This window comes from Quercus robur, chromosome 3, assembly GCF_932294415.1.
Source record: "Quercus robur chromosome 3, dhQueRobu3.1, whole genome shotgun sequence".
Lineage (NCBI taxonomy): Eukaryota > Viridiplantae > Streptophyta > Magnoliopsida > Fagales > Fagaceae > Quercus > Quercus robur.
In genome coordinates this window covers 26106175-26134096 of record NC_065536.1, presented here as the reverse complement: position 1 = coordinate 26134096, position 27922 = coordinate 26106175, and the positions used below count along the sequence as shown (strand labels likewise).

At 37.9% G+C, this 27922-nt stretch overlaps 1 protein-coding gene across 2 annotated transcripts in view; it reads left to right on the top strand.

The window, feature by feature from the left end:
• The window catches only part of LOC126717618 (uncharacterized), a 139883-nt gene that overhangs the window by 87525 nt on the left and 24436 nt on the right, over nucleotides 1-27922 (top strand). For both annotated transcript variants that reach the window (XM_050419450.1, XM_050419451.1), the window contains exon 4: nucleotides 7865-8563. In XM_050419450.1, the coding sequence (XP_050275407.1) occupies nucleotides 7865-8563 (699 nt within the window). The remainder of the gene's footprint in view (nucleotides 1-7864; nucleotides 8564-27922) is intronic.

The following is a 27922-nucleotide window of genomic DNA, read 5'->3' as shown; positions in this document are numbered from 1 at the left end:
GAATGCTCACTCAGTTTACTGGGTCGTTTTCTCACATCCTGCCATTACAACCAAACAGCTGCGAAATCACTTATAAGGTCAATATGGAAGATGGGCTTTGATCTGAGGATTGTGGATGTGGGAGAAGGTTTGTTCCAATTCAAGTTCACACTTGAAAGCTAGCTGAATTGGGTTCTCAATAATGGTCCATGGAGCTTTGAAAATTACCCTTTGGCCCTTCGAAGGTGGGTGAGGGGTATGATAGCTAGAATAGTGGAATTCAAACATATCCCATTATGGGTGCAAATATGGGGACTACCTTTCGATCTCATATCCGAGGAAGCAAGCAAGGACATTGGTGGAGGATTGGGGAAAGTGGTGGAGATTGACAATAAGGTATTCTCATCTGAGCAAGCCTGTTTCATCCGAGTCTGAGTCGAGATACCTCTCAGTAAACCGTTATGTCAGAGTGGCGTAGTAGTCAACCCGGAGGGAGACAAGGTTCGGGTGGGGTTCAAATATGAAAGATTGGTGGGCTTCTGCTATCAGTGCGGTATAATCGGACATGAAGTAAAGGAATGCCCTGGTCCAAGAACACATGACCACGGCGAGCTTCCCTACGGTGAATGGCTAAGGGCGGGTTGGAAGGGTCAACGTCCAAGGTAAGTGGAAGAAACATAGGACCAGATATTGGGGGGCAGCAGTGCATGAATGGATCGTCGTCCACCAAGACTCCGTCGGCAGGGAAGGGTGATGGAAATTCAGCTGGCATCGGATCCAAATAGCCATACGTTACGGAAAGTCCGAGTACGAATGTAACGGAAGTCGCAAATCATGATGCCAGCTCTGCACTTATGGATACAATAAACACGGAATCAATGCTCCTCAATTTGTACACAATCCTTCCTCACACGGAAATTAAATTAATCCATGATGAGCTGGCTGTGAGCATGAAACCGATTAACCATGTAACGAATGGGATGATAATGGATTACCAGAATGCAATTGATCATTTGATTAATGTCCCAGTAAATTACGTTGTTGAGGAAATGGACCGAGACACACCACTTAAACCATCACGTGGGAGGGCACATGAGTCACTAATACCCAACATAGCCAAAACATGGAAAAAAATAATACGTACTCAAAACCCTACTACACATTCACAAACTGAGGCGCGTACCTCAGTGGTTTCAAAGCAGCAATTCTAAGGGTTTGAAACAGATCTTGAGGAGGAATAGGTGAACGGACAGAGTAGGGGTGGGAAGCGTGGAAGATTTGTGGTGGCAGACAATGTAAACGTTATCCAAACGGCTGAGGCTGATGAGCAGCCCCACCAAGCGCAATGAATCTCCTAAGCTAGAACTGCTGTGGGCTTGGGAACCATACTGTAGTTGAAGTCCTCTCTCATTTAGTGAGGGAGAAAGCTCCTAAAGTTTTGTTTCTGATGGAGACAAAACTATCAGTAGTTGAAATGTGGAAAGTACAGGAAGAGGTGGAGTTACATGTCCCGAGTGTGCGTAGAAGTGGTGGGTTGGCTCTTTTATGGATGGAAGAGGTGGAGTTGCATGTCCAAACCTACTCACCCAACCATATTGATTCCTTGATAAAGTCTAAAAATTCATTTTGGAGATTCACTGGCTTCTATGGGCGGTGGCTTGAGAAGCAAAGGAAAAATAAGTCATGGACTTTACTCAAACATCTTCATTCCAGGAGTATGGCACGGTGGCTATGCTGTGGAGACTTCAATGAGATTTTAACAATGGAGGAAAAGCAAGGAGGACTCACACAACCTCTAAGACCAATGCAAGAATTTAGAGAAGCACTTTTACATTGTGGGTTAGTGAATTTGGGATTTCAGGGCAACATATTCACTTGGAGCAATGGACGAGTAGGCGAAGGTTTTGTCCAAGAAAGATTAGATAGGGCTTGTGGAACTATTGAGTGGAGGGCCCTATTTCCACATGTGAAAGTCACTCATCTCCAGGCAACTTATTCAGACTATGTGCCTATTCTTATATCTACATGCCACCCATCGGCCTTAGGAGAAGAAAGAGGCAGCGAAGGCATTTTGAAGAAAAATGGTCCACACATCTAGATTATGAAGGTTTGATTCGTGAAGTTTGGGGAAGAGATACGCAAAATGGGAGTCCAATGTTTAAGCTTTTTGAGAAAATCAAACAGTGCTAGGTTGCATTAGTGGAGTGGAGCAAAGCCACCTTTGGGAATTCTAAAACCAAACTAGAAGTGATGCAAGTAGAACTTGAAGATCTTTCATTTCAAAATAATGCCAACAATGCCCAATGCATCAGCACCTTGAAATCGGAGATAAACACAATCCTACCCCATGATGAGCTATTTTGGAGACAAAGGTCTTGATCCATTTGGCTATCTACGGGTGACAAGAATACAAAAATTTTCCACCAACAGGCTAGTCAATGGTGTTGGAAAAACCATATATCGGGTGTTCAGGATATGGATGGAGGTTGGCATACATTGGATGAGTAGATTGCCCACATAGCTGAGCAATACTTCAAAGAGCACTTTACCACGGCGAACCCCATGAATATGGGAAGTGTACTGGATGCACTGGATAGACATGTCACCCCAAACATGAACAATGCATTATTACAAAGGTATACACCGGATGAGGTTAGACAGGCCCTATTTCAAATGCATCCTTCAAAATCTCCTGAACCGGATGGATGTCACCTTTTTTCTTTCAAAAATATTGGAATAGAGTTGGATCTGATGTAACTGAAGCTATTCTGTCAGTTTTAAATTCTGGTCATATGTTGCATAAAATGAATTATACTCACATTGTACTGATCAAAAAGAATGATCCTAAGCAGATGTCTGATTACAGGCCCATTAGTTTGGGTAGTGTGATCTCTAGAATTCTCTTTAAAGTCTTGGCGAAAGGTTGAAGACTATCCTACCCACCATAATATCTGAGGCTCAAAGCGCCTTTGTTCCAAACCGTTTGATCATTGACTATACCACAGTGGCATATGAACTGTTGCACAAGATGTGAAATAAGAGAAAGGGCAAGATGGGCCAAATGGCGGTGAAACTTGACATTAGCAAAAGCTTATGATTGGGTTGAGTAGGGTTTCTTAAGAAACATAATGCTAAAATTGGGCTTTGATCGCAGATGGGTGAATCTAGCAATGGAAACGATCACCACAACTTCTTATTCCATTATTATCAATAGGGAACCTAAGGGTTTTATCTCTCCTTCAAGGGGAATAAAACAAGGGGACCTGCTTTCGCCATATTTGCTCCTATTATGTGCTGAAGGGCTTTCAGCTTTATTGAGAAGAGCTGAAGAAAACCGATCTCTCAAGGGAGTTTTGTCTAGCAAACATGGGGTACGCATTTCACACTTTTTGTTTGCTGATGATAGTATATTGTTTTGCCAACCAACAATTGATGAATGCCATAGATTGCTGGAATTATTGGGCAAATATGAAGGTGCATCTAGACAAGCAATTAACAGACAAAAGACATCCTTCTTTAGCAAAAATACGAGGCAAGGGGTGAGAAATGAAATTCAGCAGCAATTGGGTGCACGAGTCATGACGGAATGTGAAAAGTATTTGGGCCTTCCAATGCCTAATGGGAAGTCAAAGGTGGGAACGTTCAAAGAATTACAAGAAAGGATCACAAAGAGGATAATGGGATGGAAGGAAAAGTTTATCTCAAAAGCAGGTCGGGAAATCCTCATCAAAATGGTGGCTCAAGCCATCCCAACCTATTCCATGGGTTTATTCAAGCTCCCTAAATCCATTTGTGACAACATCAATTCTCTTTTGGCTAGATATTGGTGGGGCCAAATTAGGGCGGAAAGGAAAATCAGTTGGATAAGTTGGAACAAGTTATGTACACCAAAAAAGAGAGGAGGTATGGGGTTTAAGGACATTCATGCTTTCAATCTTGCTATGCTAGCCAAATAAGCATGGCGCCTAATTCACAACAACGGGTCCCTATTTTACAGAGTTTACAAGGCAAGGTATTTTCCAAGCACTGCCTTTTTGGATGCCGAGCTGGGGAATAACCCATCTTTTGTATGGCGCTCTCTACTGGCTGCTAGAGATATCATATATGCTGGCTCTCAATGGGAGATTGGGGACGGTAGGAAAATACATGTGGCCACATCTACCTCACCCCTCGGTATTTATCAATGCACCACCAGTGAATATGACAGTTCATGACTTGATGAATGAGGAGTCTAAGCAATGGGATAAGGGGAAGCTCTTTGCTACATTTGATAGACACACCTGCGAGACCATACTCAACATGCCTCTTAATCACCAAACCACACAGGACAGATTGGTATGGATGGAGAATAAAGCTCACACCTTCACGGTTCGAATAGCGTTGCAGGTTGCTCTACGCCTACAGCAGCCAAATCGTGCCGAACATTCATTAGTGCAAGGTCAATGTCACATATGGAAGAGAATATGGAAGTTGAATGTGCCCCCTAAAATCCGTACTTTTCTTTGGAGGGCATGCTCAGGATGTTTACCAACAAGGCAGAACTTGCGCAAGAAATGAGTCAGAATCGAAGAACACTGAGAATTGTGTGATCACCAGACTGAGACAGTCAGCCATGTGTTGTGGGAGTGTCCATTGGTGCGGAACGTATGGGCGTTATTAAAAGGTAGTATCCAGAAATGCAGCAACGAGCCTATTGATTTCCTCCTCTTCTAGATGATGCAGTAGAAGCTCAGTCTCGGGGAGCTGGAGAAGTGGGCAACCACAGCGTGAATGATTTGGCAGGCTCGAAATAAAGTCTACTTTGAGAGGGTCCAGATCCATCCGAAGGTCATTTTTGAGAGTGCACTGAAATGGCTTGAGGAATATCAACGTCTAAATGGTGCAAAACGGGTATTAGGACTTAGTGCAGGTTCTCTATTTCCAGTATGGATAGAATGTATAGATTACCTCTTGTGGGACATCGCAACTTGTCTATGCTGTTTGATGATGGTCCACCCAAAGGCTAGATGTTTTGGTCTAGTTTTACCCTGTACACTTGATTTTGAAATAAAATATCTATCGTTTTGGGCTCAAAAAATAAGCTGGTTGTCCGACTGAGACCCATGAACTATTTTTTTTGATCATTATTACCCCAAGATTTGCTTTATGAAAAGTATTTAGAGATCAAACAACCAGAATTATAGTCTTACCTTGGAGACATGTAGTGATGATGATGACATGCAATGTAATGTGCAATCGCCAGTCTGTCAATGACTTGCAGGTATGACCACCCTAAACGTTGACGTGTGCACTCCACTAGTGTGGATAGGGGGAAAAGGATGGATGCATGTCCCCCTTCTAGTCCCTTTTTAAGATGTGCACGGTAGGTGTAAACTATGACAGTGAGTCATTTTAATTAAGGTGCCGGGGTTGCCACTAATCATTGAGTTTTTCTAAGCGTGATTGATCACCTAACTCTATTTTGATTTTGTTACCAATCTTAGGTTAATAAAAAGTTGGTTTTTCCCTAATCTAAATGGATGATAAAAAGTATTGATTCTTGGATTCAAAAGTTTAGTTATGTGTGGTGCAAGTGTTAGGCACCCCACAACACCTATCATGAGACAGTCATTTGTTTTGGTTAAATCTTAAATTTTGGTCGTTGGCAAATAAAATCAAGCTATTGGCAGAAGCTTTCGGGGCTTTACAGAATTTGGGCTTTTGAGGTTTGATTTGGAAAAGGTGTGTGGCTTTTATCAACGCTTTGCTAGAACATTGGAATTACTGCCAAATTTCTAAGATGGAAATCTGGCAGCATCTTGCAATAGGTGTGTACAAGCATGCCAATATCATCATCATATGACTCTAACATGTGGTTACACCCATACAGGCAACATAGAAAAGGATGCAACCAAACATAGATAAGAAAGACACTTAAGGTGAAAACAAACATGCTAAAGAAAGCACAAAAGGCGTAGCCAAACATATAAAGGCATAAATAGCATAGGAAGCATGCTTGAAGATGCAAAAGGCTAGATCTAAACATGCAAACATGGCATCTCAAATCAACGGATTTATCCTGGTATGATTGAAATGCCTCTAGTACAGCTGTTATATAAATCGACACGAAGTAAGAGCATTTTTGTACTAGCGTAGGCACATTACGATATGAAATTGCTTCCCTTGGTTTGGTTCCTTTACTTCTATGTTTTCCTTCTCTACATTTCTTGGACGGCAAGCCCTCAAACCAGTCAACATTTCTTATAATTTCCAACATTAATTTCCTTTCAATTATTGTTCTATTTTATTAGTTTTATTGCACTATTACCAGAAGTTTTATTGTAGATATACAATAGGTCACTAATAATCTAGTTAAATGTATTGACGTGCTGAGTCAAATCTGCACCCTCTGCCATCTTAAGTCCATATAGTTGCTTCTTAAGACTTAATTTATTTGTGAGAAATTTGGACATGTATAGGCTCTCTAGTTTGAACCATGTATTTGCAGTTGGCTCATCATTCATGACATAACACATAACCTTGTCCGCAAGACATATTCGAATTGTACTCACCACCTTCATATTAAGTTCCTCCTTTTTGTCATTCGTCAACTTCCCTGGGTTTGTTTGTTTTCTTGTACAAGGCCTTTACTAAACTTGATTGTACCAACAAACTTTTCACTCCTCTTTCATTACTCTAAGTTACCAGTTTTGTTGAACTTAATTACATATAACTTGGTAATAGAAGTGTTTATCTCCATTGAATAGACTAGTGATATAGAGAAAGTTTCACTACAAAATAGGAGATAACGTTGGCTCAAAAATACTCTCACAATATATATATATATATATATATATATATATATATATATATTCACTATTCTCTGTTTTGAAAGATTAAGGTTGAAAACATGTGCAAAACTTTAAAGTTTAAAAGTGAATTACCAAAAAAGAAAAGAAAAACTTTCACACTACTGGTAAAAATCTGTGGTAGTTGTTTGTGTTAAAACCTCATTCTCTCCTTCAAGGGGTGGCTTGATGCATTTGGGAATTTTAGGCGAAATCTAAATAGATCTTTTATATGTTTAAAGATGATTTTTTTTTTTTTTAAATTTAAATATCACTTAAAACTCTATTATCTTGTTTTAGATACAAAATTACTAATTAACCTGTAGAAATTTTGTTTGACAAAGTCTCTAGACACAAACAATTTGACAGAATTTTTTACACTTATTGATATGGCAGATTGATAGTGGTAAGTAAAAATGTGATGTTAGTGGTGAACCTAGATGAAAACTAGTAAAAGTTTGCCAACTCAACTGTAGTGAAATTTTGTGTATTGTTTTTTTTTTTTTTTTTTGGAGAAATGCTATATTAGCAATATTTTCACAACAAATTCTAAGTGCTAAATTGTTACTACTAATTTAAACCCATTACTTAAATTACTTTTTTTGTACACCAGTAACAGTCAGTAACAATCTACCACTTAAGATTTATTACGAAAATTGTTGTGGACGTAATATTTTTCTCTTATTGTTTTTTATTTAATAAAAAAATTATTTTATTTATTAGCTAATATTTAAACTTAATTAATACTATTATAATGAAAGAAATAACCTTATTGGTTAAAATTTTAGGGTTTTTTTCCTACTTAGGAGCTTTCGACAACCGCATCTTTTGCTTTTACTATAGGCCCGACTCTCCCTTATGTTGGTGCATTTGTTTAAAAAAAAAAAAAATCTGTGTACTGAAAAGGTGAGTACGTTACTCTCCTGTCATCTGTCTTGTTATTTACTCTCTTCTTGTTCCATTAGCTTGGTTTTAGCCTTTCAGAATCTAGATTCTTTTGGAATGTTCGACTTTATGTCAATTATAATATATTCAAAAAAATTTATTGAGAAATGCAGGTTCGATTTCCTAACCTGAGGAGAATGAGCATCCACGGAAAGGATCACTTGAAGATGATTTGGCCTAAAGAACTTGTTGCAAATTCTTTTAGCAAATTAAAAACATTGATTGTTGAACGGTGTGAGGACTCCATTATCTTTCCCCCGCATATGCTCAGAGGACTCCAAAATCTAGAAGAGTTGCAGATATTTAATTGTGATTCCACGAAAGGAGTATATGTATCCCAAGGGGTAAATGTTGAAGAAATTTCTTTTCAATTGAGATATTTGTGTTTATACAATCTTCGAGGACTGCTGCACGTATGGAGATTAGATCCGGAAGAAATATTTACATTCAAAAATCTACATGAAGTTAGAGTTTCTAATTGTGAAAGTTTGATAAGTCTTTTCCCAGTCTCCGTGGCCAAACACCTTTCACAACTCGGCTTGCTAGAAATATGCGATTGTGGGTTGGAGGAAGTTGTTGGGATGGAAAAAGAATTAAAGACAATGGCAACGTTTATATTCCCACAATTGAGATCTCTAATACTTAAACGACTACCACAGCTCAAGAGCTTCTATGGAGGGGAATACAAATCTCAGTGGCCGTTGCTGAAAGATTTGAATATAAGTAATTGTGACAGGTTGAAGAGTATTGGCTCGGATGCGCCGTGGAATCAAAATAAAAAACACCTCTTTCCCGTCTTTTTCCTTGAAAAGGTAAGAGCTCTATAATACTTTATTTTTCATTATTAAGACAGCATTTTTTTTTCACAAATATTTTTTTACCTGCATCACAACATGTTATAAGTAGGCTAAATTACAAATTGAACTCTCTAACTTTGACTAAAATTTGATTCCATTTTGTAATTTTAATTTAATTTAATTCAGTTTTTTAATTTCAATGGCCACCCCGCTAGGGGATTGCATTAAGTGCCACAAAAACGACTTTAAAAAAAAATTTAATTAAAAAAATAAAATAAAATAAAATAAAATTCAGGAAAAATTTAAAAAGATAGAGACTGGTTTTTTCTTTTCCAAAGTAAAGGGAAAAAAGAAGAAGAAGAAAAGACGAGATTTAAAAAAAAAAAAAATCCGACACTATGAAAAAAAAATTGCTGTATACCAAAATTTTGTATAGATTTGCTAAGAACTGAGGATTTAACCTTAAATTTGTATCAATGCAAAATTTGTTGAGAACTGAGAATTTAACCAAAAATAATTTCCAACTTAAATTCTATACAGATTGTTCCAATATCAAGTACAAAAATTCAACTAAAAATTTTTATCACTACAAAAATTTTGTATACAAATTTAATTCAACCAAATACACATACTTAAATAAAACACAGCCAAAAAACCCATTCAACCCAACCAAATACACATATTCACTAAATCCAATATGAAAGATGCTATATTAACCCTAGCAAGTATTTGGAACCCTAAAGCAAGCTTCTTACAGCTTAATCACTTTTAATCTAAACTAAAGATATTAGTTCAAGTGTAAGTGATTTAACCAAATTTCAGGCACACAAGCTAAACTAAACAAAGCATAGCAATAAAACAGTGCAAGGAAATAAAGAGAAAAGCAAGCGAATCACACTAAAAACCAAACATGTTTAGGAAGAGGAAAACCCGAGCACTGGGCATAAAAACCTCTCCCTCAACCATCCGTCAAAAATTTCCACTAGTATGAATAGTTAAATACATTGATGACTATCAATCCTCCAAGCTTATATCTCTTTGTATACTTGAGCCCTTAAGCTCCAGCTAGCAACCAACTTCCCCAAGTCTTTTCTTCATCTAGCTTAGCAAAGAACCTCCATTGAAGCACCAATGGAAACACCACCAATAGAGATTGGATTTGAATGTGGCTTCTCAAGTTTTCATGAACCTTCACGCCCTCACAAAGTCTATGTGTATGGGTGAGGTAAAAGAATACAAAATCACAATCAAAGATTGAAAGAGATGGAGAAGAGATGATGGAATTTGTTTTTCTCCAAATAAAATTTCACTGTTTTCTTACAATGAATGTGGCCTCCTTTGTATGTTCACTCTATTTTTCTAGGGTTTGTTAAAACCCTTACCAAAAGCCTTTGTGTGTGTGTGCGCGCTAGTAGAGTTACACTGGCCAAGACATGTCCGGGAAGTAGAGTACAAAGATTGTGCAATTCACGACCTTGTCACGCCTTGGGGTTACGAGGTGGTTGCGACTTGCCCAGTCAACACTCTGATTCAGACATCATGCCACGTGTCTCATGAGATAGCTTGGTCACCTTTAAGTCACATAGATTTATATTGTGTACAATGAAAAGTACTATATTTACCATAAATTTTAGGTGGCAGGTTATTACTGATTTTAATATGAGACCACTAAAATTATTTTTTTTACCCACCAATAACAACAAATAACAATCCACTACCTAAAATTTATGTTAAAATTTTGTGGACATGACATTTTTCTATGTACAATAATCTAAAATAGAATTATAAATAAAATTCTATGTCATTGAATGCATAAAAAAAAACATATAATCAAATAAGTGAATAACCAATCATATATTTTTGTCAAATTTATAATAATATATTATATTTATATGCTATATAATATAGTATATTTATCATTCACCATTTTAATTTAAAAAAAAATGCTATGTTTATAATATTTTCACAACATTTTCACCATAAATCTTAAATGATGGGTTATTATTGGTTGTTATTGGTGAGCAAAAAATTAATTTCAATTATGAATTTAAATTAGAACTAATATCAACTTATTAACTATAATTTATTATAAAAATATTGTGACGTAGCACTTCCCAAAAAAAAAAAAACATTTTAAGAATAATAGAACAAGAGAACGAAAGCCAATAAGCCACGTACCTACCTGCGAGTAACTGAGATCACCTTTTCCTTTTGAAGTGTATGGTTTCAAAACCATACACGTGTGCTCCTCTTGGATTAGAACAATTATTTTTTTTTTTTTTGAGAAGGAAATAGCTATTCATAATATTAATCAGGGGGCTTAAAGTCAGCCAAGATAACAACATCTAAATCTGGTGGAACAGACTCCATCCAGACTTGTACAGGAAAGGAAAGTCTCGCTCTCTGAACTAAGGCATGTGTGACTGCATTGCCTTGCCTATTGACATGAGAGAAAGAATAGCTTTTTAACAAACTAACATAAGACAAAGTGTCTTTTAAAATATGACCAACAGCAAATTTTTCCATACCACTACCACATAGAGACTTTACTACAACCTCCGAATCACCCTCAAAACAAGATTGTTGGAAACCTGTTTCAGAAACCAAGACTGCTGCTCTTCTTGCTGCCAGTGGCTCCAAAGCCACAATTGATGGTGGTTTCTTGATTTTTTCAGACAAGGCAACCATAACTTGACCTTTAGAATTTCGGATGACAACACCAAGGCCGGCTTCATCTGATTCATCAAACATAGCCCCGTCATAATTGGTCTTGAAACAATCTGGGGGTGGGGGACGCCAATGCTTTTGAGAGGGGAGTCTACTGCACGTAGAAAGACTTGCATGAGCTCCCTGAGTCTTGAAGCTACAAAGATATTCCCGTGCGAAACCCGCAATTCTAGCCAGCGGCAAAGAAGGTTCCTGGAGGCGAGATTTATTTCTGTGGTGCCATATAGACCATGCTATGATGCTAAACAATGGAACTGTGTGAGGTTTTTCCTGAATCAACTGCACAAGATTAGAGAAAGAACCCGAGTCAGCTTTGTTTTTGTCAACCAAGCCAAAATCTGTTGCCCAAACCATTTGCACCTTCGTACAGCCCCACAAAGCATGTAAAATAGATTCATTCTCCCTTGAGCAAAGATGGCAGATGGGATCGATAGGAATGGCTCTTTTCTTCAGATTTTCTTTTGAGGGTAGAGAGTTTGTGCATGATCTCCATAAGAAGTGCTTGATTTTCCCCGGTATATTCAGTTTCCAAATATTCTTCCAAAAAGACTTCTGAGGGCAGAAACTGTTGGTCTAATAGTATCAAGGGTAGCAATTTTCATGAGACATTTGTACCCCGATTTCACGGAATACATACCAGAGTTTTCTTTAGGCCAGATGAGGATGTCGGGTTGAGGAACGGTACATAGAGGAAGAGACTTGATAAGTGTAGCTTCAAGCGGATAAAAACAAAGATCAATGAGGTGAGTATTCCACCAACCTGTTTGGGCATCAATAAGAGTATCCACTGTGGAATCAGGTGCTGAAGAAATTTGAGAGGAAACCACTTTACCATCTGGTGCATTTAGTAACCATGGATCATGAAAAATTCTTATAGATTTTCCATCTCCAACCTTCCACCGAGCTTCCCTCTCCACAAGATTTCTGGCAAACAAAATACTTTTCCAGGCAAAGGATCCCGATGCTAGCTTTGCTTCAAAGATCGAAGTGTGGGGAAAATATTTAGCTTTAAAAACTTTATAAAATAGGGAATCTGTATCATGGATTAGTCGCCACACTTGTTTGGCCAACATTGCTTCGTTGAACTTACATAAGTCCTTAAGGCCCAAACCCCCCTCCGGCTTTGGTTGACACAAATCTTCCCATTTCTTCCAGTGAATCTTGCGTCTATCACCCCTTTGACCCCACCAAAATTTCCGAATGAGCATCTCAATGTCTTGACAAAGGCCTATAGGCAATCTGAAACAACTCATAGCAAAAGTAGGGATGGCTTGTACCACTGCCTTCAAAAGAACTTCCTTTCCAGCCTGAGACAATAATTTTTCCTTCCAACCTTGCAATTTGTTCCACACCCTATCTTTTATATAGTTTAGACTTGCCTTTTTCCTTCTACCAACCATTGCAGGTAACCCGAGGTATTTTTCATATTCTTTGATCTCCGGAACTCCAAGCAAATTTTTGATCAGATCTTTGGAGGATTCGGGTAAACCCTTGCTGAAAAAAAGATTTGTCTTCTCTGAATTTATCTTTTGTCCCGAAGCCCTTTCATACTTTCTCAAAATTTCTTGGATGGTATTGATATCCTCAGTTCGAGCTCGACAAAAAAGAAGACTGTCATCTGCAAAAAACAAATGAGATATTTTTGGGCCATTGCGATAGAGAGAGACACCTTCAACCTCCCCTATATCCACTACATGTTGGATTAGTCCATTAAGGCCTTCTGAGCAAAGGAGAAAAAGGTAAGGGGAGAGGGGTCACCTTGGCGAATACCTCTTGTTGGAATAATGTGTCCCTTTGCTTCCCCATTCACCAGGACAGAATAAGTAACAGATTTTATACACTCTAGAATCCAACCAATCCATATACTGTGAAATCCCATTTTTTCCATGATCCTTTGCAAAAAAATCCACTCCAATCTGTCATAGGCCTTGCTCATGTCTAATTTCAGCGCCATGTGACCCACTTTTCCAAACTTCGTAGTCTTCATGTGATGGAGAGTCTCAAAAGCAACCAAGATATTATCCGAAATTGCTTTGTCAGATTGAAAAGCACTTTGTGATTCAGAAATAATCTGAGGCAAAATTCTTTTTAATCTATTAGCTAGGACTTTAGAAACCAGCTTATATAAAATATTACATAAAGCAATAGGCCGGAATTCAGTAATAGATTCAGGACTCTTTACCTTAGGAATGAGAGCAATGAAAGTATGATTTAGACCCGAAGAGATATGGTTAGAGTTGAGGCAAGAAAGAACTGCCTTGACCACGTCATCACCAATACTGGACCAATAATGTTGGAAAAAAATTGGAGGCATCCCATCCGGGCCCGAAGCCTTTGGAGGAGCCATCTGTTTCAAAGCTGTCTCCACCTCGGTCTTGGAAAATTTGGCAATCAAATCAGAGTTCATCTCCTTACTGACAACCTGCTGAGTGTGCTGCACTACATCTTCAATATTGTCAGGTGTTGAAGAAGAAAACAAATTTTTATAGTACCCTACGACCAGTGTTGCAATCTCATCTTCACCCGAAACCATCTCCCCATTTTGACCTTTGAGCTCTGTGATAGTATTTCGCCTAAATTTTTGGGAAGCCCTGTTGTGGAAATAACTTGTATTTTTGTCCCTCGAAACAATCCAATGGTCATGAGCTCTTTGCTGCCATAATTTCTCTTCCATTCTGAGGAGTTCATTAACTTCAGATTTTAAATTTAGGAAAACATCCATACTTCCCCCCCTCACTGCTGCTGCTTCAGCCAATTCTAAGGACTTTTTCTTCTCCAACAAAGTTCTTGAAATATTGCAAACAGAATTTTTACTCCATCTGCGTAGTTGGTTTTGACAATTCTCAATCTTTTTCATCACTTCTACCATGGGTGGACCCCACTTCTACCATGGGTGGACCCCAAGAGACCTCATTCCAAGCTGCTGCAACAGTATCATGACAGCCCTCATTCTCAAGCCATAATTGCTCAAATCTCCAAGGCTTTTGACTCTTAGGAACAATACCATCAGGGAGAATAGAAATAGGACTATGATCCGAAGAGACACAAGAAAGAGTTCGGACCTTTGTTGCTGGAAAAAGAGACAGCCACACCGCTGAGCACACTGCCCTGTCCAATCTTTCCCAAATAGACCCTCCATTCGGATAATGCTTGAACCATGTGAATTTTTTTCCAATGAAGCTGAGATCATATAGCCCACATTCATCCAAGGCTTCACGGAAAAGCTGCATTTGCCCATAGGGTCGAAGATGGCCACCCAATTTCTCATGAGACTTGAGGATTTCATTAAAATCGCCTGCACATAACCAAGGAAGTGAAGACTGCCCATTTAAGTTCCTCAATAAATTCCAAGAATCAATTCGAAGCTGAGTTTCAGGTGCTCCGTAAAATCCTGTAAACCTCCACGCATTTTCTTTACCACCATTGATTATAACATCGATATGATTTAAGGATGATGATTCGACTTTCACGTCGAAATCCTTCTTCCAAAATAAAGCCAGACCACCACCATGAGTAATTTTTGACACTCCATGGTGATGACCAAACTTCAAAGTATCTCGAATAACTAATAGCCTTGTTTCATCCAGTCATGTTTCGGCTAAAAACACCACTGAGGGATCTTGTGCCCGGACTAAACTCCCGAGCTTATGAACTGTCTGCCGGTTCCCAAGCCCGCGACAGTTCCAGCACATGATACTCATAATCCTTGGCAGGGCTGGGAACCAGCCTCCGCCATAAAAACTGAATTTTCCTTATCCTCTTGAGAAACCCGAAATTTCTTCTTTGGTAATTCAAGCTAATCCGAGTCCACTATAGAACCTCTTTTTTGTCCAACATGAGCAAGTAGAACTTCATTGTTTCCTGGTGAAGAATGGAGAACATGAGTCCACTTTGGACCCAAAGTATGAGAAGAGTGTTTTATAACTGGATGATTTGAGATATCAGTAAGTTGAAGGCCATGAGTCACGTGAGATTTTACATTCAAGAATTTTTCTTGATTTTGGCCCAATTCGGTAGAGCCCATTAAGGGGTTGGCCCCTTTTGCATCAAGAGAAGGCCCGGTTGGCTTCTTAGAAGGGAAGGAAAATATTTCAGGTTTTTTTTTGTCCACACATTCGCAATTTCCTTTTAACTCCTCAAACTTATCAACAACTTTAGTCACAACAGATTCCCCCATGTGTTGACCCCCAAAAACCGGAGGAATATCTTCCTCAAATCCTGAAAAATCAGATACGGATGGAGAAGAGATAGGAAAAGGTGTGGATATGGGGTTTACCTCCAAAGGCGTCTTCTTCAAAGCCTGATGAAGCACTTTCTCCCACTGTATCTCCTCTGCAATTTCGGACTGAGAGTTGCTCGTGACAGAGAAGTTATTAAGTTTTGAGGAGATTCTATTTTCTGACTTCACTCCTGTATCTTCACCTTTTCCTTCATGTGGTGTCACTATCAAATGTCTTTGCGCCTCCAGACTAGCATCATCCCATGACAAGCTACTGCTACCCAAGGAGAGAGACATAGGCACGTGATTTCCACTCTCCACTACCTTCTCCCCAGGTACATTGGACTGAGTTGGTGTCCGTTCCAGCCTCACGCCGGCAATCCTGCCCTTACTTCCCTGTTTTACATCTCCACCGTATTTCACTGCTTCTTTTTGCGTCCTCCCATATGGATCACCACGTAACCATGCCCCATATTGAAGGCCTTCCTCCACCATTCGGCCAACACCAGAAGATGCAGGGTAGTCTTTAAGTGCATGGTTTAGCAAACCACAGCGGTAGCAAAAATTGGGGAGTCGTTCATACTTGAACTGGACCCACCTGGACTCACTTCCTTCAATGGTGATTCTTTTGCCACGGATGAGTTTTCTTGTAGCATCAATCCGGACACGCACCCTAAGACACTTACCCCAGTGCACTCCTGAATCAGGGACATCAACCTCCATGACATCCCCCAAAGAGGACCTAATCACCCAGCCCGTTTCTTTTGTTCTACTCAGCAGAGGTAAATTAAAAATCTGAATCCAAAACGGCGACCATTTAACCTCCATCTCCTTTGGAGTTTGCTCACCTTCAAACTCTTGAATAATCACCAATTGTTTTTCAAAGCTCCAAGGGCTCATATCAAGAACTTTCTTTTTGTCTTTTTCATCTCCAAACTCCACCAGAAATAACTCAGCTTCTAATTCAGAGATGTTAACCCATTTATTTGTTTTCCATAACATTCTCAGGTTCTTTCTCAAAGAATCTAAGCTTATGCATCTAAGGGTCATAATCTTCATAATAGCACAATTTTTACCAACCTCCTTTGCAGCTCTAGTACTGTCACTGCTCAGCTCAATACCTTCGCCCTCTTCCTCCGTAAAAGATAACTTACTCCACATTGCTTCCAACTCTTCAGCCATTTTGTTACGCTTTCTACTAAGTTAACCACCCCAGAGGATGTTCCTGCCTTCCAAATCCAACCGTCCACCCCGACCTCACCCACGGAAGGTCACACTAACTCTTGCAAGGGCTGCAAGACAAAACGGCTTCTACGTGCACAAAGACACGAGAGCACCAGCCATTGCAGCTACGGATTAGAACAAATATGGACTTAGAAATCCATGAAGCACTTAAAGGCTTTAGAAAACAAGTTAGAGAAACGAAGAAATAGCTTCCTACTCCTAATATTTTCCTAGAACACAGATTTGAGACAAGAAACTGTAGAGCTCGTAAGTTACATTCTTGAAAATTCAAAAAAAAATTTGGAGGGGCCGTGGTCCCCCTTGGGCCATAACGTGGCTCCGCCATTGTTCCAAATTAAAGAAGAAGTTGAGGTTCAAGTAAATCTACCCCAAATTGCAGTTATGTCCCGGAAAAATACATTAAAATGGAAAACAAAATACATACAAATTTGTCACTAAATAAAACCAACAAAAAAAAAATAGACTTCTTACAACCAAAAAATTTGTTTGCTCAATCTCAGAAAGGTACTTATCAACGTGAAATTTCAAATTATTTAAAGCAATATCCTACTCTGGCTCATTGGAGATTTGGAGTCTAGGAACGTAAGATTTGACAAACATGACGACCCTATTGGCCCGTCACTCTCAGTCATAACCAGTGGCAAGGATGTCTCCACCTTAAAAAATTCTCTGAACCCCTCGACCCACACCATCTTGCCCTTCTTCAAATGCTCTGTCACCACTAACTTGGCTTTCCTCAGCTTCTCTGCCTTTAGTGCATTAGCCAAGCTTCACAAATGGCTTGGACCTTAGCATCCACCAAGGACAATGGCGATTCTACATAGTAGTGAGGGTGTTCATATGAACGCCTTGACTTGCCAAAGAAAAAAAAAGTTTATATTTGCAAATATATATATATATATATATATGGTATTTTTAAATTAACCTATGTTGTCTATTCTTAAATAATAATAAAAAGTGAACACTCTGATTTGAGAATCCCAATTTTTCAGATTTAACAAAAATAAGAATAATGCTAAAGGCATAATAGTTATATAACACTAGCACGTAACCCATGCATGGATGTATTTAAAATTAAACACAATTTTTATTATAAAAATATAAATAATTAGTCAAAATTTTTTTTTTAAGTAAATGTAATTAGTCACATATTAAAATTCTTACATAAATTTAATACTACTTATGATCATTTTTTTTTCTAATTCATAATAAGATAGAACGTGTGGTGATCTTTGTTGTGTGGTGATTTTATTGAGTATATGTAATTGGTTTTTATTTATTTATTTATTTTATAGTTTATTAATATTAGATTCTTAGTATTTTGCACCTATTAACTCACTTGGCACAATTGTTAAAAAACTTAAGGGAACGCATGGCACAAACTTAAGTGAATAATTATGGTGTGGTCTCCACATAATTGAATTTTGACACATGGCACAAAATTGGAACATTCTCTAAGCTTTGCTTATATATATATATATATATATATATATATATATATATATTCCTAAATTAGCATGTCAACTCACAAATGGGCCAACAACAATCTCTAGTTTAAATTTTGTGATATGCTAATTTAGAATGTTAAGATATTGTGTTGTGCTTTTAACATTACTCAAAAAAATAATCTTGGCACCCAAACATAATTCAAAACCCCTTAAACAAAAAATAAAACCTCAAATAATAACAATAGAAATTAGCTCAAATAACAAAAATAACCCAAACAATAATAAATGAACAAAATATTCAACAAAAAAGCCCATTCAAAAGTGAATATAAAAATCCCAAATTATTCAAATTGGTAACTCAGACTATCAAAAAAATATGCTCACTTTTATCTTTCAGTGACAAATTACCAGCAAAACAAAATTCACAAACTAATAGATAGGTTGTGTGGTTCTTTACAATCTTGTTAGGTTTTAAATATTTAGGATCAAATGTTTAGATTCTAAATTTGTGTATTTTGGCAAATCGAGAACAAAAACATGTCTAGATTAAGTGTTAGACATTGGTTAAGATTGTACAAGTCAAGATTCAAGAACATGTAAGCTGCAGATAGAAGAAGTTAGGTTCTGTGAAGCTCAACCGATTGAAAGATAGGTTCGATCGATCAAAAGTCGTATTCTGCAGATTTTAAATCAGGCACAAAGCCCACAAAAACGTTTAGGGTTTTAGTCCAACATTACTAGGTATAAAAGGAAAACCCTAAATACATTTCAGAAGTTCTTGGAAGTCTTGTGAGTTACTCTTATGAGATTTGGGAGGTTTTTGTAGCCTTCTAACTCAACAAGCATCTACCGAAATGAGATCTAAAATCAAGAGCTAGTGGAAACAAGTTACTGCATAAAGATCAACTACTGATGGTGATCTGAAAACTTTGAGTGGGATCTCAAAGTAACAAACGAGTGTGTTTGTGTGCAACAGATTCAAGATAGAAGAGTCTGTGGATTTGAAGCTGCACGAAATCGTGTTAATAAGTTCTACTTGAGGTAGTTTTAGATTTAAGGAAAAATCTATTGTAAACTTCCATTTTATTATAGTGAATTTGTTTACTTTGAGGATAACTAGGTTAAATTCTCCCAGGTATTTTACTTTGAAATAGTTGGTTTCATTGGTTTTACCGGGTTATCGTTATATTGCTTGCCTTCTTTACTTTTCCACATTAAGTAATATGGTTGCATGTATTTAACCTAGATATCATAATTAACCTAAGTAACTACTTGGCTAATTTATTAAGATAAACTAATTTGTTTTAAAAAGGGGTCTAAACAAACAAACAAATCTAAAAGTGCAATCAATTTGTTAATAATCAGAATCAAGTAAATAAAATAAGAATTATAGCCGATTTTGAATATTATGAAGAGCCGTGGATGAAATAAGTCTAAACCTCCTATTGCACAAAAACTGGGGATCAAAGACTCTACACCTTGTTGTAAAAAAGTGAGTAATAAATTTAACTAATATGTTATTATATAACCTTTATGACTCTATGCTTTTAATAGCAGGGAGGGTAAAATTAGTTTTTATTTCTATTTTTTTAAAAAAAAATTTACAGTTGTTTATATCTAATCTTTTTGGAAAATGTTAAAACTAGTACAAATTTTATTATTACAAATTTACAAACTAATGTGAAAATGAATATAATTGGTGTTACTTCAACAACAAGGCCAACTCAACCCTATTGGCCAGGTAGGCAATTAGCTAAGGCCCTTAAGTGGATCAAGTCCCCTAAATTTGAACCAATAAGGATATCTCTCTATGTGTAAGAGTAATACTTAAGCTCCAAATATTAATTAATGTAAATTTTTTTTTTTTAATTGAAAAAATATAAAATAATCTCTTCGTAAGCTGTGCTCATAGTTTCCCTTATACAAACAAAAAAATCCCTCTTTGTTTCTCAACGTCTTAACAAAAAACTAAAATCAAAAGACCCCAACAAATCTATCTTAAACCTTAGATTTTTTATACTCATTACTAGAAACTTTGCAATTCTCTCCATTTAAATTCTCTACAGCAGCTTGAAATTTATTATGATTTGGGTCTTTCTTAGGTTTGGCTATAAATAAGCTCTTTTTAGTATACATGTTAGTTAGTCTAACCCACTACACTTGAGCCCAGTGTATTGTACAATGTTATAAAGACTCTTTCTTGTACAATGTTATACACATAGTATATAGAATATACAAATGATTCTCTTCTCTCAGTCTTTTTGTCTTTACATTCTTAGAGCATTTGCATCCGGGGGTATAAGAGCATCCGCAGCTAGATATGGATATGCCAAATGTAAGATGGGTTTAGCATAAAAGCCCCAAAAACACCCAGCATTTGAACTTGTAAACATTCAGAATTGTAAAAATTTTTACAATTGTGCTATAGTAGTATCTTACTAATAAGATGCTACTGTAGCACAATCTTATTTCTAAAAATTATTTTTTAATTGTCTCTCTCCTCTCTCTCTCTCATTATTTCCTTTTCTTTTCTCTATCTTCCTTCTCTCTCATTCAGCTCTCCAGAGCTGAATACTCGGCCGTTTCAGCACGTAGAAATTCATGAATTCTCCCTCAATACTCGGCCTCACCACGAAATCGAAACGTTCCGGTGGTGGGTCCGCCTTGGAATGGATCAATGTCTCGTCTAAATCAAGAAACACCGTTCTCTTAGGCAAGATCATCGGTGGGAGAATGCTGTTTTTCCTGTTGTTGCTGCTGTCGAAAATGAGGGTTCTTTGGACTGTGTTTTCGGTTTCTGGTTCGAATTCGGATTCGTCTTGTGGGATTTTCTTGAGGATCTTGAAGCCCTTGTGGCGATTCGGGGTGCCGATGCGGGCTAACTTGGAGAAGAGCCTGATGAGGCGGCGCTGACACGTGAATATGGACTTGTTGATGGATGCTAAAACCGTGGCAGACGCCGCCGCTACGTTCTTATTCTCAGGGGTTTTCCGGCGGTGCCGCCGGGGAAGGATCTGGCAGTCTTTGATGCACTTTGTTGGTGGGGTCCTCTTGCAGATCTTGGACACCATTATTCTATTGGGTATTGGGTGTGGAGATCGGCGCAGAGATCGGTTTATGGGTTTTGTTCATTTATGGTGCGAATTGTTCATTTATGGGTCTGATTTTGCTGGGTTTTTGTTGGTCATTTGTGAGTTTTGTTTTGGCGGTGGTGGGGTGATGGGCAGTGAAGCAGGGGTAGTTTGTTTGAGTTTTGTAGGACGGTGGAGGTGGTGGTGGTTTCAGTGGAAGAGAGACAGAGGAAGAGAGTTAAAAATCAGAGAGAGGAGAGAGAAAGGAGAGAATAGATATGGATTTGGGATATATTATTTTATTGGGTAGATATATTATTTTAAAGAGTAGAATAGGAAAATAAAAGTTGGGATGTTGGGTATGTTATAAAATTGTATGGTATAATTGATAAAGTTATTTTTTGGAATGGTAAAATAGGATAGGATGAGATTTCCGGCTGCGGATGCTCTAAGGCACCCTCAGTTGCTATTTTAGCCATTGAGAACCTAAAAACATGCTCCAACCCGGTATGCAAATTCGAAAAATTTTAGAACCCATGAACAGTAGGTACTTATATTTAGAACCTACTGTTCACGAGTTTGTATACCGAAATAATATTAATTTATTCATTTCTCTCTCTCTCTCTCTCTCTCACTTTTTCTCTGACCCTCTCAACTTTCTTTAACTCTTTTCTCTCTGAAACTCTCCTCTCAACTCTCTGCTTGCTCGGTGCTTGTGTGTTTTGTGTGGATTTTCCTTTGATTTTTTTTGTGGGTTTCTGTGCATATGGTGTTGTCATGGTGGTGGGGTGTTGCTGTGGTGGTGAGGTGGGTTGTTGTTGTTGTGGTTGTGGTTGTGGGGTGTTGCTGTGGTGGTGAGGTAGAGCACGTGGGTTTTTGGATCGACGTGGTGGAGGTCTGGGTTTGTGGATCAATGTGGTGGGGGTCTGAGTTTGTGGATCGGCGTGGTGGAGGTCTGACCTTGCTTTGTGTAGATCGGGGGCTGAGTATGCTTTGGGTAGATCGACGGCCGTGGGTTTTTGTGTGTTAGAGGTGGTGGTTAGGGGTGAGCAGCAGTGTTGATTAACCGCTGCAATTGACCGGAGCAGAGGAACTGCACTGCGCCTGGGGCCGAACCGTTAGAGCCGAGATTGGTGATCAGAGGTCATGGGTTTTTTTGACGTCGGTGCAGTGATGTAGTCGGAATTGATTTCCAAAAACCGAAAATATCCTAACCAAACCAATACGTTATATGTATGTATGTGTGTGTATATATATATATAATATTTTAATATACTTAAATTACAGTTTTACCCGAAAACTAAGTGAAATGGCCCGTTTCACTGGGTTGTTTAAGGGGAAAAAAAAAAAAGTAAAATGACGTCATGGAAGGCTAGGGTTACAAAATTGAGTAACCGTATAAATTCTTCTTTTCTAAACTCTAAATTCAGAACTCTCTTGCCTAAAGCTGCTCACTCCATCTCCAAGTGAGTCACTCCTCTACCAATCCGCCGCAACACTGTCGGTAAGTTTCAATGTTTGTTTCATAGTCCACAAGTACTGAAACCTTTTTTTTTTTTTTTTTTCCAACAAAGAGATTTTGAGGGAGACTGAGACAGTTCTTACTCTTGAATCATTCACCGAGAAAGAGGTAATCACTAATCACTAATCAATAACTAATGATTCCAAATATTGCCTAGTATATTTTTAGATTTTTGTATTTGTATTTTTATTTTTATGTTTTTTGACTTGGGGATTTTAAGCTACTAAGTTAGTAAAGGCTTTAGATCTACTGTGGTACTACCGTAGTACCTATTAAGCATTGGCTTTTGTTTATTTGTTGTGGGATAAATTCATTGTAAAGCATTTCTTTGTCAAAAAATTTCTTTGTTTGTTTTTTACATAGAAATCAATATAAATTTTACTTGCATTACATTCTGGTTTTGTGTTTCTGCCTCTCTATTAAGTTGAAAAATATTAAACTGACCAAACCGAATAAACCGCACCGCTAAAAACCGCACCGCTATAGTTCAGAAAACTGATCGTAGGCGGTGTGCGTTGGTTCCAATTATGAGAAAACTGAACACTATCAGTTCGGTAATAAATTTGGAAAAAAACCAAGCCGACCAAACTACACACACCCCTAGTGGTAGTGTGTGTATCAGTGGTGGTGTTTATCGGTGGTGGGGACAGGGGTTGGTTTTTTTTTTGGTTGGTGTTTGCTGTAGGGTGTGTGTGGTGGTGGGTAGCTAAGCTAATCTTTTTGATGGTTGCTGGAGAGAGGAAAGAGTGAGATGGAAGAAGAGAGAAATTAGTTTTTTTATATATTATTTTATTAAGTACATATTATTTTATTATGTTGTATGTAATAATAAAAATTAGGATGTAAGGTAAGTTGTAAAATGAGTTGGTATAATAAATAAAGTAGGTTTTTAAAGTGTAAAATAGAACTTTTTTAACCATCCAGATGCGAATGCCCTTCACTTGCTATCATAGCCATGTTTTTATGGCCCTCCATAGTTAGATCCACCACCACTCACTTCTGCGCACCACTAGCTGTAGCTAAGACGGTTCTCCATCATGCCTTCACATCACCCATCGTAGTTTACGCAAAACTGACCCCACAGATCAGTTACCTGAAAAAAGATCGGTTGATACACGCAAGAACAAAGGAGATCCGCGCCTTCATGAGCCATGAGAAGCCTTTAGCGTCAGCCTCGTGCCTCACTTGCCACCATGCATCGGCTGCAAATCTCACGCCCCGTCATGCTCCAGCCAGCTGCCGCCATGGGCTTTCACTTGTGCCACGTGCCACGTGTTCATCACTTCTCCGACTGCCATGTGTAATCCTAAGGCTTAGCCATATCATTCCTAATCTAATGTCAGCATTACCGCATCATGCCATGTTAGCGCGTTGACTTGGACTGCACTGCCTTTAACCTTGCCCGTTGACTTTGACGACATTTGTTACTCTTTTGGACTTGACTTTTTTCATTCAGGTCATTCATAGCTAATTTTCAGCGTTCTGATTTAATTTTTGCAGTTCGTATTTTCATTTGAGTTTTTCTTTTGTTAAAAAAAAAAAAAAAAAAGGCACCTACATGTCTTAACTTTTCTTAGCTTCCATGATTTCACAAGGTCACTCATCCTATCAATCTTGTGTTGGTCCTGTTGGATGATCCCACTACTTATCATGCTTGGTCCAAGAACGGTTAGTCTATCTCAAAGAGAGAAAAAATTTGGAAATACGTTACTGGCAAGCATCCCAAACTTCAACCACCCATGGATTCTGATTCTAAAATTGAGGATGAATTTGATTCTCGGCTTGAAGAATGGGAGAGCGCTTAGAACAAGATATTGTCATGGTTTATCAACCCTTTCATCCCTTCAACTCTGTTTTTCCTAGTTTGGGCACAACTAAAGTTGCTTGAGATTTCTTGGCGAATCGCTATAGTTGCTTTGATGACTCTGCTCTTGAGTTCCAACTTGAATCTAAACTTTATCAAATACACCACGAATTAGGTCCGACCATTTCCGATTATCACTCTCAAACTTTTACTATGTGGGAACAATTATCTATTGTAGCTCCACCTCTCAATTATACTGAGGACAGTTAATTGTTTGTCCAGTATCGTGATTGACACCAGTTTATGCACTTTATGTTGGGGAAAATCCTAATCCCTTCAATGTCTATGTGTGTGAATTAAAATATATAACTACCAAGCAATAGCAATATTATGGAAACAAAAATTTCAGTAAGTACCACATTAACACAACCATACAAGAACACCAAACCTTACATGAAAAACCCTCCGGTATATAAGGAAAAGCCACGAGGCAGCTCCGAAAAATATCCACTATAAAATAGAGATTACAACTATCAAGTTTGAACTAAATTTAAGTCTATAATAAATTGGATATACAACAAATAAATCTCAAGGAGCAAATACAATCTCAGCACAAAATCAGTAGCAAAATCTTCCTCTGAATACTCCAACTCTCCATGATTGTAGCACTCAAAAACTCCATGAGAACTCCACCAATTTATCTTTCTTGTGTGTAACTTGAGCAAAAAAAAAAAATGTCTCCTTTTTCTTTTTCACTCTCTCACACTCACTGTGTTTCTCTCTATCTCTTAGGACTGCACCTCCTGAAGCTGTCACTTGTATTTTTCTCACAATGGCCGAATGGCTTTCTTTGCTTCAGCTCTTCACTCAAGGCCGAATGGCCTCTGTTTTCTTTCTTTTCTTCTTTTTCAGTTTCAGCGTGTACCACACGCTTCAGTCACTGCCCAAGGAATGGCATACTGACTTTGGAAGCTTGAGGAAGCAAGCTCATTTAATGAGCTTTGACCCAAGCATTTGGGCTTGACCCACACGGTGCTTGCACCCAACACTTTATGATGGGTCTTCGTGATGACTTTGATCCCACTAGGGTGTCCTAGCTCAATCGCTCTCCAACTCATTCACTTGATGCTTCAGTTAAGGAGCTCATCTCCTAGGAGAACCGCTGGCCTACTTATCACATGTTATCCTTTGACTGTGTATTGGCTACATCCTCTACTCCTTCACAACATCTTATTACTCCATTCACTACTACTCCATGGGCAAACTCTAGGTGCTTTACCTTAGTCTTCAAAGGATTCTTGCTGTGAGTTCTGCCATGCAAATGGTAATTATATTTTTGTTTGCTTTAAACTTTAGAAATTCATGCAAGATCAGGAAAAATGTCATCTTCCTCATGTAGCAGCTGTCTTCCCCTCAAATCCATATGTTCTACAATCTTTAACTTCCTCACTTACTATAGTTGATATTAAAGCAATAATTCAACAATTTTTATCGCAAACTTCCATTGCCATTTCTATCACTTCAAGTAATCATTCTTGACTCTTTGACACTGCATGTTGTAACCACATGATCTCTGATGAATTTCAATTCTCTGATAAAGCACTTTTAGCACATCCCATTCCTATTTATACAATTGATGTTACTCTTATGCCTGTTAGTCATAAATAAACAATCTCTTCCCCTAGTTTGTCCCTTATTGACAATCATATTCCAAAGTTTTCCTTCAATTTGGTTTCTGTTGCTCAGCTTTGTAAATTAGGAGTAGATGTTCTATTTACTAATTATGTTGTGGATGTATAGAATCCCCAGATGGGTCAAGTACCTTGGACAAGCTGTAATGTTGAATATATGTTTAAGGTGCATGACTTAAAGATTCCTTCACAAGTTGTTTTTATTGCTATTACTACTGCCACCCTTTTGCCTGATTTGTTGCATTTTCGTCTAGGTCTTGCATGCTTATCATGCCTTCAATTATTATCTTCTTGGGATCATTTAAGTTTAGTTTAGTTTAATTTCCAAAGTTTTTTTATTATAGTTCTTGTCATTTTGGCATACAAACAAAATTGTCCTTCAATAATAGTGATTTTTTTTTCTTTTTCTTTTTTTGCACCTTTTGATTTTATACATAATGATATTTGGGGTCTTGCACCGGTTCCCAAAAAGGGAGATCTCGTTATTTTTGTTATATTTTTGGATGATTTTTATAGATATAAATGGATTTTTTTTTTCCACCACAGGTCTAAACTTGTGTTAATTAATCAAAAATTTCACAAAATGATTGAAACACAGTTCGATCGTACCATTAAGATCTTCTAGTCAGATAATTCTAAAGAATATAATGATAAAGCATTCCTTTCATTTTTAGATAGCAATGGTATCCTCTCTCACCAGTCTAGTTCCTACACCTCTCAACAAAGAAGTCGCACAAGGCGAAAACATCATCACATTCTTGATGTTGTTCACACCTTTCTCATTTCTACCTTTAATCCTAAGCATTTCTAGGGTGAGGTTGTACTCACTACTGTTTATACTATTAATTATATTCCCTCACTAAACAAATAAAATAAATCACCCTTCGAGCTACTTCATGGTTAAACCCCTGACTACTATTCTCTTATGGTTTTTTGTTGTGGTTATTTTGTCTCTCTTCCTTTTCATGAATGGATGAAGGTTTAGCTTTACGCTTATCGTTGTTGTTTCCTTGGTTATGGTGTATTACAAAAGGGCTTCCGCTACCATGATCCCATAACTTGTTGCCTTCATGTCTCCTATAATGATGAGTTCTAGCAACATTGACATTTCACAAGTCTTTGGTAGTTCTCTACCTCCTCTTCCTCAGTGTCTCCCATTTTCACTGATCCTTCCATTACTCATTACCTTGATCTTGTGGAGGATTCTTCAATAACTACTGCCTTTCCAAACGATTCATCTCTGGTTTTGTCTCCAACATATAGCCTACATTTCTTGGATCCCTTTGTACCACCATCTCTTAATCCTTCTATTGGTCTTGATTTTCATTGCTCTACTCGAGTAAGCACTCCTCCTTATCTAATTGATTATTACTCTTATTTTGCTCTTTTCACTCTCCATAAGCCTTTCACCTATCATGGGGCTCACACTGGCCATCTTTGTAAGAAAGTTATGTTCAATGAACTTGATGTGTTTCACAAAAACCACAATTGGGTTATATTTGATTTGTTTCCTTGCCAGTCTACAATAGGTTGTAAGTGTATCTGTATGTTTGTTTAGACCCCTTTGAAATAGGTTTTTTACACCTGGTGAATTAGCTAAGTAGTTACTTAGGTTAATTATGAGATCTAGGTTAAACAATAGTATAC